Below are 14,393 nucleotides of genomic sequence, written 5' to 3'. Positions count from 1 at the left end.
TGATCATTGTCTCTCTGTCTCACACACACAAACACACAAACACTGGCATGCAATAATTAGAGTTGAAGGCAGTCTGGGGGGGGGGGGGGGGGGGGTTCTCTCCGATGAGATAAGGGGCTTAACTGACTTTTTTTGGCGACCGTCTAAATCGACCAAAAAGCCCTAAACCTCCCGCAGGGGTCTGGTGGAATCTCATGAAGGGCTGCTTCTCCAGTTAATCACAACTGGCAGTGAGAGCAAAACACCTTAAATGTGAGTAACAAGCACTCTGCAGCGGCCGTTTTGTGATGAACTTGGTCTCCGTTTCTTGGATTGCATCAGAAGGTCCACAATGACCTGAGATTTCCCACAGACACACACACAGGGGAGGGCATTGTGTCTGGGCTGCCTCGCCTGTGTGAACGCCCGAGGACAGGGGTACACACAAACATGTACAGTATGTACATCCACACCCGCGCAGTGTTACCTTACCGGGTGAGACTGAGAGCCACAGTGTTGAGAGTGACAAAGGAGCGAAAGCAGACACCTCGGGTTGACCTTTCATTAGCTAACAACAGACAATATACAATTTATATAACTCACACAGCCCGCACAGCTTAAAGCAAACAAACACGCATACAGAAAATAAGAATAATAACAAACAAATTCCATCATTTTTTTAGACCCTTCTTTAATTTAACCTCATTTAGCTTCCCCTGCCTACTTGAAGTGATGACCTCTAGAATGAAATAGCCCCTCACAGGCAAACCACAAACCACAAAAGTCCAACTGTCTTTGGCAGTCACATCAAAGATGAATTTGTTAGTCAATAGCGCAACAACATTTAAGACCAGAGGGCTTCCATCTCTGTTTGCGTGCACACACTCCAGGCAATCTCCGTCTCTTGAACACTGAATTTAGTATAACTGAACTTCAGATGGCCGGGTCTTTGCTCCCATTGGCCCTGCTAACTTTGGCTGTATTGACTGCTGTCCAACTACATCTTTATTTTTATTTTTATTTTCAAATCTTAATTTCCTTTGACATTGAGTAAAGCCCACCTGAGGGGGTCCGGTGGCATCTTTACCACGCGGACAATCCGGATAATCTAATCCTCCATTGGCTAGAAGAGAGATACTGCAGGAGATTAGCCAGGTTACTGCTGAGAGCCTGGTCAAGCTGGGACGTCTGCCCAGCAAACTGCTCGGCTGAGGAGATTTGAAGAGTGCGATGCGTCGAAGGTGCACAGATAAACGCACGCTCGCGACAGGTGGAGGTGCAGAGGATTCACCGTAAAGCTGATAAATGTCTTGGCAAATGGACACCTGCTGAGTGTGCGTGTATGCGTGTTGATGTTTGTCTCTTAAGAGGACGAGGAAGTGCCGCTGGAAAGACGGTTTAAAAGGCTTGTAGAAAGAGCGGGTGTGTTTCAGAGTGTGTTGTTTTTCGTTCAAAGAGCAAAAAAGAAGTGTAATAAAGCTGCTGTTGAATGACATTTGAATTCAGTGTTAACCTGGTACCAATTCCAGCCTATTAGCACTATAATTTAAATCGAAGCGCAAATTGTTGATTATCCTAAGAGCCAATTCCGTTTGTCTTCTTCTCCGTTTAACCCAAACCCTTTCGTTCTCCACCATCCCAACAGCTGGCCCGAAAGGGAATGAAGACCAGAAGAGGTTGACCGTCCACTACAGGACCTCCCAGCACTACCAGGAGAATGTTTTCATTGAGGGCAGCAGGCCGCAGTACCTGGAGGACCTGCACACCGAGGCCCAGGAAGGGCTCAAGATACTACAGCAGGAAGGTCAGACGCAGCGCAATGAACATGAAAACATATAAGTTCATACTTACTAGCATTTATATGTGTTTTATACTGATGTACAATTAATAAAAACTCATCTAACTAAAGTTTACCCACAATGATTGCATGGACTATGGTTAGAGTTTGAGCGTATTCAGATTCTGTGTCTCATCCTCGTCTATTTTGTTCACACAGAACACACGAACGGAGTGAACTTACCTGACGATGAGAGCGTTGCTGTAAGTGCCCCAAAAGCTCTGTGTGTCATTCATGTCCTACACACTAAAAATGCCACCAAACTAAAAAATACTGTGTGTGTGTGTGTGTGTGTCCGCTGCAGTCTACAGACACTCTGCGACCGGAGCAGGATGTCAGCTCCAAAGACGGAGGTGGCTCTCCGGTGTCCAGATCCACGGCCGGGGGTTCTGATACCACAGTGACCTCTGCTGTGTCGACCAGGCCTGTGCTCACCCGCCAAGGTAAACCATAGCTGTGTGTTTGTGTTTAGAGAGAGACTGTGAAAGGAAGCATCCACGTCTTGTTTATCTCAGTAAAACAAGAGCTAAACACAGTGTGTGTGCGGAAGCAGTCTGCGCTTTGTTCCTGGGTTTGCTGCTTTATGGCAAGTCATGAGCGTGTACTTATTTAGCATGCACGTCTCATTCTCAGCTGCTTGGTGCCTCTGCAGTTGATGGTGTGAAATCAAAGGAAAAGCAACACACGGGCACACAACTGAGGCTTATTTTCAGTTTCTCAAAAGTTCTAAGCGAAGTTCACAGCACTCGGGCTGCCTTTGCATATCATAGCTGGAAGGCAGAGTATGTCATTCTGTGTGTGTGTGTGCGTGTGTGCGTGCGTGCGTGCGTAGAAAGTGTGATTGGTATTCTGGTCCATACATCAAACATCCTTTCTAAAATCCTCTGGAGAAGCCATTTCCCCAATATACTATGTTATATTATACTACCGAGTTTCAATGCTTTATCGTGCATTATTTCACCAATTTCTTCTCCTGTGGCAAATACAGCTTTTTCATTGAAAAAATAACCTTCCTCATTCAGTCAACAGTGATTTTTCTCTGTTGCTCAGGTTCAACATTCAAGCCTCTGAATCCAGTTAAAAGACTAGATAAGAGCAGGAAGAGGAGCCGGAGGACCACCATCATGGGTATTCCCAACCAGGTCCAGAAGGAACTTGGTATGTCCACACCAGCATACTAAACCAGTAGTCATAATGTTTCCTTGGTGGTAAACTTGTTACTGACAGTGATCTGACCTCTTCGCAGCATTGCACAGAAGCGCAACCTTCCAGCAGCTTGTTTCTACCCCTAAAAACGACGGAAAGCTCAGTAGCAGCCAATCGGGTGTAGTTATCATTCCAACAGTTGATGGAGGGACTCCAGTAGCGAATAAGGAGGGAGCGAGGGTGCACCTTTCAGAGCTGGAGGTAAAGGGTTCTTCACAATAGTTATATAACATACATTACAGGTTTTTATCACTTAATAATGGTCTTCTCTCCAATCCTAAACAGGCATCCAGAGAGGAACAGCTGATGAGGCAGCACCTCCAGGAAATGTACCAAGACGAGCAGCCCTTCAACCACCAGGGCTTTGGCTCCTACCACTGCCCCACCTCAGCAATGAGACCCAAGTCCCTTGCAGTACCTGGCATGACCACCTCCTCCTCCTTATGTCCTTCAGCGATGTATAGATTCCTCCAGGAACCCCAGGTAAGAATTAAATCAGTTTGGATATGGCTTTAAGATTCAATCTTCTGTATTTTACCAGATACTTTGTTGACCATTTGTGAAATTTAGCTGTGAAATTCACATTTCTCTGTTTGGTTCTAGGGTCCCGTGATGTCCATGTCTCCTCAGGCCACCTACATGTCTACAATCATCCCTAATGCGGTCTTGCCAGCCTCAATTGAAGTCATCGAGATCGACCGCAGCAGCAGCCGGACGCGTGGCAGCAGTGTGAGCCAAGGCGGTAATGTCCGCACTGTGAGCAGAAGCAGCCTTGCATCCGGGGACTTATCAGTCAGTCCTTTGTTGTCCAGAAGATCAGACAGTGATGGCTCCCAAACTGACAATTCCCACGACGACTCCACACTGATGCCCTCATTGGCACAGTCTTCAAAGACCATTATGTCAAACTACTCCTCAGTATCCTCCAAGGGTAGCACGAGAAGCGGTAACTCACGGAGAGTGAGTCTGAATGGGCGGGAAAGCCAGACAGAGAAGTCTAGCAGGGACCAAGATGTCGTCAGTCTCCATAGCTCAGTTAGCATAATTAGCAGCTTCAGCACTAAAAGGGAAAATGTAACAGGTCAAGGATCTAAGTCTGTTTCAGGGTCAATGGCTGCTGGGGACGATGAAAAGACCAAACAGAATTTCTCTCGTCTGTCGGTTATGAAGACCAAGCAACCCCCGGCCCCTCCACGGAGAACAAACTCTCTGCATAGTAATAAGATCAGGAGCAACCCCAAGGTTCTGGTGGATCTCAATGACTCTGTGTCTGGAGATGGGGCAAATGCCACAGAAATTATTGTAGCAAAGGATGAGATGAAATCAGTTATTGCAGACACCAGTAAGATCTCAACCCTTGTGTCAAACTCCACTGGGTCCAGCTGTCTAGATGTTTCCTCCAGTCCCTTGAGCACCACACAAGCCTCTTTCACTGAGGCAGGAGTAGCAACAAAGCCTCAGCCAGAATCCAGTAGCTCCTCCCCACAGAAAACTTCCTCGGAAGAGGGGAAATTTGAACGGACCATGTCCCCTTCCAGTGGCTACTCGAGTCAGAGTGGCACTCCGACACTCTCCCCAAAAGGGATCTCCTCAACCTCCCCCGACAAACAGAAGAAGAAACCTGTCAAACCAGAGAGATCAGTGTCTCGGGGCTCATCCTCAGCAGCTTCTCCCTCCTCCTCGCTTACCTCTCTGTCGTCTGGTACGTCTGAGCCTGTCCATCCAGATGTTTCCACATGTAGCCCCAGTCTGCCCCCACAGGGATCTCCACCCACTGTTGCTGCAAAAGACTTCACTCCAGATAACGATTCTTCGACTTTGGGAGTTGAAATCGGAGAGCTGTTGAACATCCCACCACCTCCCAAAGTCAAAGCGCCATGTCCTCCTCCACCGGAGACATGGATTCACAACAGATGCACCTTTCAGCTCCTGTGTGGGCCTTGCCCTAATGTAAGCAAAGTAACCCAGCCACCAGCACAGACACAAGACAGCACAGTTAAACAGACGGGTACCCAGACCGAAGCCATCATGGAGATGCACGTTTTAGAGGAAAAACAATCAAGTGTAGACAAATCTGTCTTAGAATTGTCAGAGAGCAAAGCAAACCCTGAGACTTTGATAGAAACAGGTCCTGAAGGAGTTCACAATGAGATGAAGAATAAGGAAAGTCTGAGTACCGAAGAAGAAAGGATGGAAGCAAGTATAGACGTTCAGAAACAAGAGCAGAGTAGTAGCCCTGCAGTGAAGGACCCTAAGAGTCCAAAGAAAGATCCTCCTCCTGTCATGAAGAAACCCATGACCGTACTGAACAGAGAGGTGTCAACAGAACACTCACTGGACAGACAGCAAAAGAAAATGAGTAGCAGTGCCCCGACAGATGTTTGTTTACATGTTGAGGACCACTCAACCTCCCCACAGCATGGGGTCACAATTTTAGTTGATAAGAGTGATGATGTGATGGACAGAACTGAGGTCACAACCATGCAGGTGCTTTCTGTAGAGGTCCCCAAAATTAGCAAGGCCTCACCACCACCTACCCCTCCCCCAGCATACCACCCTACACCTCCACCGTCAAGAAGGACACCACCTTCGTCAGTGTCCACGCCACCAGATGAATTGCAGAGGGTACAGGAGGAGATCCCTGCTGTCGAGTCTTGCTGGCCACCTCCTCCGCCTCCTATGGAAGGGGACTCAGTCTTTGACGGAGGAGATGAGGTGGACTTTCCTCCACCTCCTCCACCCTTACTGACAGACAGTGTGCCAAATGTCATGGGCAGTTGCATCACAGAGCTGGATGTCTCAAAAAGACCCACAGAGGAAGTGGGAGAGTCAACTGAGGATTCGACTGAAGCTGGGACATCTGTACTTGGACAAATTCCAGATTTGTCCCCTGCTGTTCCTCAAACAGTAACTGACACCAAACCAGAGGTTGTTGTGCAAGTTTCAAAAGCCAACACAGCTGGGGAGATTTTGTGCAGACCCGTTACAAACTTTGTATCTGTTTCAGAGAATGTCCCATCTCCCCCAGTGGTGGCACCCCCTTTTCCACCCATTACAAGAGTAGAGAACCAAGTATTAGTCCCTGTTTTAGTTCATCCCTGCAGTTCCCTGAAGCGCGTCGCTCTGTCCGAGCCTCCCGTCAGTGCCCAACCTCAAATTGCTGTCCCAGTAGCACCAACTTTACCAGCAGAGAACTTCACCCACGGGATAAATTTCAGAAGGCAGCCTAGTGTACCAAACCGAGACGCCAGGAGCAAGGAGCTGCTTTCCCGCCACAAGAGTGCCCCCATTCCTAAAGAGGATGCTAACATACCTCTAGTCACCCCCTCCCTGCTTCAGATGGTTCGCCTCAGATCAGTCAACATGACTGAAGATCAGGTGAAGGCTCCATCGGAGGACAAGTCAACAAACCAGGTAGATTCAGTTCAGGAGAATTGCTCAGTCTTAATCCCAGGATCTCAAAACGTTCCACAGAAGCCCATCCGTAAGTCTCTATCACTAAAATCTCCCCCTCAGGCAGTAAAGACATCCTCTGTGGTGCTACACACCCCTTCCATGCGCCTACAGGAAGCCATACGTATGAAAACTGCAGCCATGTCTTCTAGAGATGGTCTTCCATCCCGACTGGGTGTGAGATCCTCCACTTACAGCTCTGTCGGTGAACATGGGGCTCTGTCCCTGAAATCCCCTGAGGGATGTGACACGCACAAGTCCCCAGCCTCTACCGCCAGCTTTATCTTCTCTAGGAGCACAAAAAAGGTTGTTTTCGAGACCGCCGCCGCCTCCTCCCCTGAAGCTCAGGCAAGTCTGAAGCAAAGCTTGGCGGCAGAGCTCCTGCAGGTGTCTGACCAATCAAATAGCACCTCTTTCTCCAATGGTGGTGTGAAGTTGGACAAAGTTCCTCCTCCAGTGGCAAAGAAACCAGTCAACAGTCCGTCACAGAATCTTCCTGCTTGTTCATCAAAGATGGACTTCAGCGTCGAAGGAAACGGAGCGATAGGAGGAGTGCAACACACCGGTGGAATAACACTTCCTGAGACGACGAGTAAGAGCAGCCTCATCATTTCTAACCATGGTTTTCTGTAATCTGCGAAAGTCACGAAAGACTGCCTTCTGCTGAGTGTGTAGTCATTGAGGCTGATTCGGTGCTAGCATGAATCAATAGCTACTCTCTCTCTCATTACCATGATCTTGAACAGCTAAGCAGTTTCACATAGTGTTAAACAGCATATTTTCTCTCCATACAAACAAGAGAAAACTGCACACAAGAAGCCACCTTCCACACAAAAACACAATGCTGCTAGCTTGCCTTCAGCTCTCTGCAGTCAAATGTGCAAGCGTGCGCTTCAATCAGCCATAACCCTGAAGCTCGTGATCATGTCTCAGTGACTGAATTAGATTAGGGCCGAATACTCATCAAGTGTGTTCCTGTAACTGTATTATGTCGATGCCATCATGTCTAACCTCCTCTTGTCTTCCCCCTTCAGCTACGAGAATGACGGCGGACACAATTGAAACACTGTTTTGAAAGAGCGTCGGACCATCCAGAGGATCAAGCAGAGACTACAAGTAAAAGGACAACTCTCAGCAAGGACTGACATTACTGAGAGACGTTTAACTCAACTATCAAGAGTGTTGTGTGTGTTAAGTCTTCTCCAAAAGCCTTAGCCTGTAATGGCCTTCCTACATATTTATGCAAAAAAGAAAAGGTGTCGCTCCCAATTTCTTATGATAGCTTTATTCTGGAGTATTTTTCTAAGGTATAGTTTATCTCTCATTAAGGCCCCTCAGGATGAAATGGTGTACATTGGCTGAACTGTAAATATTTGGCTTCATAGATCGCCTCCCGGAGGCCGAAATAGGTAGTGGTCACTGCAGCTCAGAGGAAAGGATTTGTCTTGATAAAGCATTTCTGTACAGAGCTCTACTGTCTGTTAAGTCTGTTTTTTCCCCTTTTGTAATATAATACACAATTAAGAAGTTGTCAGAAAAATGGCATCCGCTACATGACAACATTTTAACGCCTTCTTGGCTTAAAGATCGAAGTAAAAACACAAAGCTACACTCAAGTTTCAGTCCTGCTTTTCACTGTGTGGATAGATATATCTGGAGTAGTATGTGAGTAAAAGGGATGCTGCACACTCACAAGAATGAGAGGAGGATAAACCATTAAGACCTAACGCAGAAAAGCATCCGATTGCAGCGACTGCTAAATGCTTTTACACAATCTGCACAATCCCTTCCTGGGTTTAGTGACTGAGAAATCTTTTAGCACAACAGCAACACAAGCATCCTATTTATTTATGTGTGGTTGTTTCCACTCGTAGCACTGTCAGTCACCTTTTCCTACCAAATATGAAATATTTAAGAATCTATTTCATCTGACAAACCACTCTTATAGGGCAATGGATGCGATTGGCCTTGGATGATTGATACACTGGAGTAGACTTAATTATGAGGTCAGCGTTTTTTTATTAAATGTTCCGCGTCTAAAACTTTTAAGCCCAAACCTTTTCGGTGGCAAATCCAGCTCATCGCTCTTTGCACAAAATGCTTTCCCCCAGCAAAAATCATTGGTGAGTGAATTATACCGACTCTTCGTAACGGGTCAAAAAATGTACGTCTGTCTCGATGATTATAAAGAATTATGTACAGTTATTACTTCTATAAATAAAAAATCTAAGTGTATTAAAAATGTGTTTCCTGCTTTGTTTCTTGAACGATGTGATGCAGACACACTTCAACATAAGAGCGTCTCTCATCCGACACAAACCCATTCAATCTCTGCACACCACCGATTTCAGCCAGCGTTTATTTCAGAATAGAGCTGATGCACCATTTGATTATATGACAGTCAATGTCCAGATGTTGATTTCTGTACACTTCCCCCAACACAACCATCCTATGTCTTATAGTATATTGATTTTCTAAATATAGAACTGATGTCTGAAGCCCTTAGAACATTTTATATTCATCAGGTTTTTGTGGATTGGCCAAAGATCTGATGTTTACAACGAAGGCAATTCCAACCCAGAAAAGTACTTTAAGTCCCTTTTTAAACACCTGAGATTCCTTATCAGTACCGGCATTTGATTAAGTAACCCCAACCCTTCATTATCATGTGTAACAGAATGTCTCATCAGCAGAAACTCTGGAATTTGTATATTTAAGTGTGTGAACAACATACAAAACCAGGTAAAAAAAGAAACCGTAATGGATCATAGCATTGTACACTTTCAGGAATTAAATGTTCTAATATAGTCAAAGCAAGGTAACAGAATTTGTCACATCCTGTCCGAAGCATCAGACTTTTGCCGTCGACGTCCCACAATCCTCCAGGAGAGACCTCCAGGTGAAGTGTGACTGTTAAGCTGATAAAAGTATTGTAGTTGCGACGCGGCCGGCGGGAGCAGCTTGAGTGGTGAAATGTGCTGCGTCTAGCTGATGTTGCCTCCTTTGAGTGTCTTACATGTGATCTGTCCGAGTTGAGTCATCAGCTGCTTGTCTTTCCACTGAGCCACACACGCGTCTGATATCTTCAGGTCGGCCTGAGGAGACAGAAACAATAATACAATTGTTATTATATACAGTCAATCCTCTACAGATGACACACTTTATTCTAATGTGCCATTATGGAAATAATATGTTCCACTCTTTGGAAGTCTGATTTAAAAGATGTGCTCTGGCTCCAACTTCTCTAAGAAATCATAACTTACTTGCTTGAAAATTACAAATAGATCATAGAATAATTTAATAATAAACCACCACAGTTAGCAGTTACAGGATAATGTAACGTTCCCATGTGTTTATCGTGACTGGAAAATTGGTCAACTGTTTCCCAGGATGCATCTGAACCCTGAATAATACCGGAATCTCTCTGAATAGTGTGACAGTACAATCTTGACTGAAACATACCTGTACTTTCTCCCACACCTTCTTCTTTGGGTTGAGTCTGTCGTCTGGTTTGGCCGTCTCGTAACCCTCGACAAACACCCGTTCTCCTGGCGACGACCCCTCTGGGGGGTCCAGAGGCTCCACCCTCCTGGGCTCCCCTTCACTGGAAACCAACCAATCAGAGGGGAAGAATTATAAACAACATAAAAAACAATGAAGCCGAGCGTGTGTTTGTGTAACAACAGAAACAACACTCACACAGAGGCACACAGCAGCATGGCTTGAGACTCGATCCCTCGCATCTTCTGGGGTTTCAGGTTGCACAACACCAGCACCAATCGGTCCTGCAGGTCCTCCTGGGAAACATAAGCCACAAGACCGCTGACCACCGTTCTCGGCTCCGGCTCTCCCACGTCAATCTTCTCCAGGTACAGCGAGTCAGCGTCTGGATGCTGCATGTGTGGAAAACAAAGAAACCCGTGTGACCACAGAGAAAGAGGGCTGTAAGATGGATCCTCTCCACAAAGGCCGTATTGATCAGTTGATCGGCCATCCAGTGACGTCCTACCTTCTCCACACTGATGATCTTGCCCACCCTGATGTCCACTCTGGAGGGGGCCAGCTCCTCATCCTCTCCTCCTCCTCCTCCTCCTGCTGCCTTGGCACCCTTTCCTGCTCCTTCTGATCACACACGCACACAAGTTGTTGACATCCCAATTCATGCGTTTGGATTAAAAGAATGTGAGAAGGAAAACAGAGGGGATGCTGGGTAAAATACTGACTCGTCTTTGAGGGGTCGGGGTAGGCGGTGTTGGTGAGTTTGCGGAGCTCGGGCGACTCAAACTTCTTTCTGATTGGCTCCAGCAGTTGGTTTAGTGCCACCTCCACCGAGGCCTTCAGGTCTCCCGGATGGACCGACTACCAGAGTCAGATCGCCAACAATTAGATCAGAGCAGAGAAGAATATTAGCAAAGATATACTTGAATTCTTTTATACTTCAAATAAACCAGTGTGTCTATGTTACAGGTGGGCTTATACGGAATCGGTTTCTCTCTTCTACACCCATTTGTGTTTCATTAAAGAGTAAAACTCTTTGTTTGTACTCTTTGCTTCTCACTGCTGTTGAGAGGAGCATGTTTGTGAATGATGGATGAAGGTAGTTTGCACATTCAATTAACAATAATAAATATATTTTTGTTACTTGTCCTGTTTTAACATGCATGTGATTAAGTTATTAACAAAAGCAACATGAAAGTACATCAGCATAAGCTGCTTATAATTATAAAAATGTATTGATAACAGTGGTCCGTGTCCTCCATCACTTGGTATCAGACAATCTACACTTTACCTCCTCAGCAAAGTCCTTCTCCACCTCTTCAAACACGGTGTAGATTTTGTCTCCACCAAACTTTGGGTCTCTTTTGATGCGGAACTCTGAAACACAATGATCCCAATTACCAACTCATTTTACCCGAGTGGAGGAAAAGTCGGGGACAACAGACGGAGAACAGTTTCCTACCTCCGCGTAGTGGGAAGATGACGTATTTGACGAAGGAGAGGACTCCGTTGTTCTGGATGTTGCCGGGCTCACAGAAAGCCTTCTTCAGCTTCTTCTTCACGTCTCCAGCAGAGTCCAGCAGATCGATCTTTGACTCCTGAACCGGAAGAGATGATGGACCGATCACAGGCTTTAGAAGAGAGTGTTCATACAAATCTTCACCTGTATTCTTTTTAACGGTGACGTACTTCCTCTGAGGAGCTCATCTTGGCCCCCGTCAGTCCGGGCACCATCGGGTTCATCAGATGGGAGCGCTTAGCGTAGCCAAGAGAAGGCAAGTACTGGAGACAGAAGAGGGGCTTCGCTTACAATCTACATCTTATAGAGATGTTATTCCGAAAACTGTTTCACGGGATCACTCTGCTGGTCATTTATAGCTCATCATTTCTATAAATGATCTTCATAATCTATTTATTAGCACTTGGAATAAATAAATTAGCTTTTTAAAATAAGGCCAATAACCTCACAGCTACTGCTAAACTAAACAAGTTCCACAAGAGCGGAAATTGAATGTGAAGAGGTTAGAGGTCAGTAATGTGAGAGGGTGACGGGTTGATATGATGTGCAAAGATGGAGGCAGATGGTACCTTCTCTGCCAGAGTGAAAATCTTCCTCTGGTCAACTCCTCCAAACTGGGCGTCCACCTTCAGGTACTCCTCATCCAGAGCCTGAGAGCGAAGACAAATCACATTTACCGATCCAATCGATCACAACAGCATGTAACATGTTTATGAAAAACAACACAGAGTGCACTCGTGATCACATCCGCAAGCTGATATTTGGAGTATTTATATCACAATATGTGGATATTGAGCTGTACTTCCTGTAATAACTAGTTATTTGATCACTTGGGACACAAAGAGAAGCAGAGTATTGTTATATCACTCCTTAGCAGCAGTTACTGCTGCATCTAGAACAGTGTTGTTACCTGCAGACCCGGGTAGAGCAGACCGCTCAGCATGGGATGCTCCACCTGTTTGACCACCTCAGCTCCGGCCTTCTTAGCGTCATGCTCCGTCACCATGGAGGACAGACGGTACACATCCAGAGTGTACTCTCTGACAAAACATGAACAAAAAACACACGTAAAATATGAGTTTATGGCTGCGGGTACAAAGTTTTAAAGCTAAATAACGGCGGCATATGTAGATGCAGCGCAGTGGAGCAAATGGGCAACAACCGCATGTCGTTGTGAAACCCTGTGTTGCGTAATGACAATAAATAAAACCCTCCATCCTTGAAACACATATTAAGAAAGTCTCCAGGACCGTCAGCAGCACAACTGACCTGCTGAGCTGGAAGTCAGTTCCTTTGACGAACTTGAGCTTATCCAGTGGCACACTGATGCTCTCCAGCATGGCCTTGATGACCTGTTCGTAGTACTTCACCCTGAGCTCCAGCAGCTCCCAGGGGGCCTTCATGTTGTCTAGGAAGGCATGCAAGTCTGCGAAGAGAATCGTGACCTGAGGGGAAAGAAGAAGAAAGCCACATGTGTAAGCAGAAGGAAGTGCAGATTAAATCTGAGTCTCTAACAGACAAGACGCTGAATGAGATCCATCCCACCTCACATCCGGCCTTGAGGAAGTCTGCTATCTTGCACATGGGGACAAAGTAAGCGACGTGGGGTTTTCCGGTGGTCGCTGTGCCCCAGTACACCTTCAGCTCCCTCTCCTGAAGAACCTGCTTCAGCTTCTCCTCTCCGAGGACCTCCTGCAACACACGCATTAATAAAGAGATTAAAGACAGCAGGCTACTGGGAGGGAAGGGGGGTGTTCAGTGTATTTTTTTGTTTGTGTATGCCTCACCTGGAGGTTCCTAGTTATGAGGTGAAACTTCTCATCCGGACTCAGCTGGTCTGTCATGGTGCAGAGTCTTCCGAGGAGGAAGTTGGGAGATTAAGCACAGTATGAATCAATGGCAGCAGCTGAGAGCATATCTGAGTTTAAACTCTGTTTAATCAGCTTCATGTTGCTTTTAGCCAAAGACAAAGAGATAACATTGTGAGAATTCATCCTAGAATTTTGACATTATGTGAAAAAAGAAACTGCTGTTCCCATATGCAGAATTATCCAGAAGACTGTACATCCGGGTAAGTTAGCCACTGAGAAAGATAACGTAGACATTACATAGACTTGATCGGCTAGTTAGCAATAAAATCATGTGCAGCTAACGTTACCGAGCTTTCGGTTAAAACTACAACCGTTACGGGAACTACATTTTGTTTACATCTAAAAGCAATATCGGTTTATTATAAAGCAATACTGTACAACCTGCTGACTCACCTTAAAAACCCGGCTTCTTACAATGAGACGTGGGTGAGTACGGACCTGTCAGTGTGTTGCATCAGCGTCAGCGTCAACTCTGCTATCGACTCACAATGAACTCCAGGGGAAAGCAATCGAGAGCAGAGTTCATGATTAAGAGGCAACACTTCGTTATTGTGCAGTTAGTGTGTTGTTGTTGTTGTTGTTGTTGTTGTTGTTATCGCCCCATTACAGGAGAGAAAAGGTGAACAATAAATACATAAACTGTTGTTGGGCCCCTTAAGAACTCTGGGCATTGTGTATATATATATGATATATATATGTGTGTATATCATATATATATATATATATATATATATAATAATTTGATATATATATATTATATTACCACCATTCTGCACTAATATCTCAAATTCATTGTTATTGTTCTTTATGTTCGTATGTATACTTTTGGATATATATTTATATTGTACATAGTAGTTAAATGTTTAAATGTTTACACTTACCTCTGCTCTACTTTGTTGTCTTTAATGTCCTTGTTTTTATTTTTTTATGTTTCTTGTTTATTTGTATATTCTATGTATGTACGTTGAGAGCAACATGAAAACCGTAGTCAAATTCCTATGCGTTCACATACATGTATGTATGTATATAT

General features: G+C 45.3%; 2 protein-coding genes across 4 annotated transcripts in view; one reads left to right on the top strand and one right to left on the bottom strand.

Moving 5' to 3' along the window:
- The window catches only part of nhsl3 (NHS like 3), a 34,570-nt gene extending 25,664 nt beyond the window's left edge, over nt 1-8,906 (top strand). For all 3 annotated transcript variants that reach the window (XM_031853773.1, XM_031853774.1, XM_031853775.1), the window contains 8 exons: nt 1,625-1,783; nt 1,976-2,019; nt 2,121-2,259; nt 2,867-2,974; nt 3,063-3,223; nt 3,308-3,505; nt 3,626-7,067; nt 7,510-8,906. In XM_031853773.1, the coding sequence (XP_031709633.1) occupies nt 1,625-1,783; nt 1,976-2,019; nt 2,121-2,259; nt 2,867-2,974; nt 3,063-3,223; nt 3,308-3,505; nt 3,626-7,067; nt 7,510-7,550 (4,292 nt within the window). In that variant the 3' untranslated portion in view covers nt 7,551-8,906. The remainder of the gene's footprint in view (nt 1-1,624; nt 1,784-1,975; nt 2,020-2,120; nt 2,260-2,866; nt 2,975-3,062; nt 3,224-3,307; nt 3,506-3,625; nt 7,068-7,509) is intronic.
- On the bottom strand, nt 8,821-13,829 carry yars1 (tyrosyl-tRNA synthetase 1). Its single transcript, XM_031853776.1, has 14 exons — nt 13,757-13,829; nt 13,280-13,346; nt 13,038-13,184; nt 12,762-12,937; nt 12,403-12,532; nt 12,062-12,142; nt 11,663-11,755; nt 11,436-11,571; nt 11,265-11,350; nt 10,699-10,834; nt 10,485-10,597; nt 10,175-10,368; nt 9,938-10,079; nt 8,821-9,570 (listed from the first exon to the last, which is right to left on the bottom strand). The coding sequence occupies exons 2-14, from the start codon at nt 13,334-13,336 to the stop codon at nt 9,460-9,462; spliced, it is 1,602 nt and encodes a 533-aa protein (XP_031709636.1). The 5' UTR covers nt 13,337-13,346; nt 13,757-13,829; the 3' UTR covers nt 8,821-9,459.
- Nucleotides 13,830-14,393: the final 564 nt, after the last annotated feature.

The sequence above is a fragment of the Anarrhichthys ocellatus genome, unplaced genomic scaffold (genome assembly GCF_004355925.1).
Source record: "Anarrhichthys ocellatus isolate YVR2014 unplaced genomic scaffold, GSC_Weel_1.0 scaffold14, whole genome shotgun sequence".
Taxonomy (NCBI): domain Eukaryota; kingdom Metazoa; phylum Chordata; class Actinopteri; order Perciformes; family Anarhichadidae; genus Anarrhichthys; species Anarrhichthys ocellatus.
This window is presented reverse-complemented; position numbering and strand designations above follow the sequence as displayed.

Excerpts from the sequence above, each read along its gene's own strand:
- yars1 (XM_031853776.1), bottom strand. The coding sequence starts at position 13,336 with ATGACAGACCAGCTGAGTCCGGATGAGAAGTTTCACCTCATAACTAGG. Across the intron at positions 12,938-13,037 it reads TCCTCAAGGCCGGATGTGAG|GTCACGATTCTCTTCGCAGA; the intron begins GTGGGATGGATC and ends CTTTCCCCTCAG. Across the intron at positions 10,369-10,484 it reads AGATCATCAGTGTGGAGAAG|CATCCAGACGCTGACTCGCT; the intron begins GTAGGACGTCAC and ends CCACACATGCAG.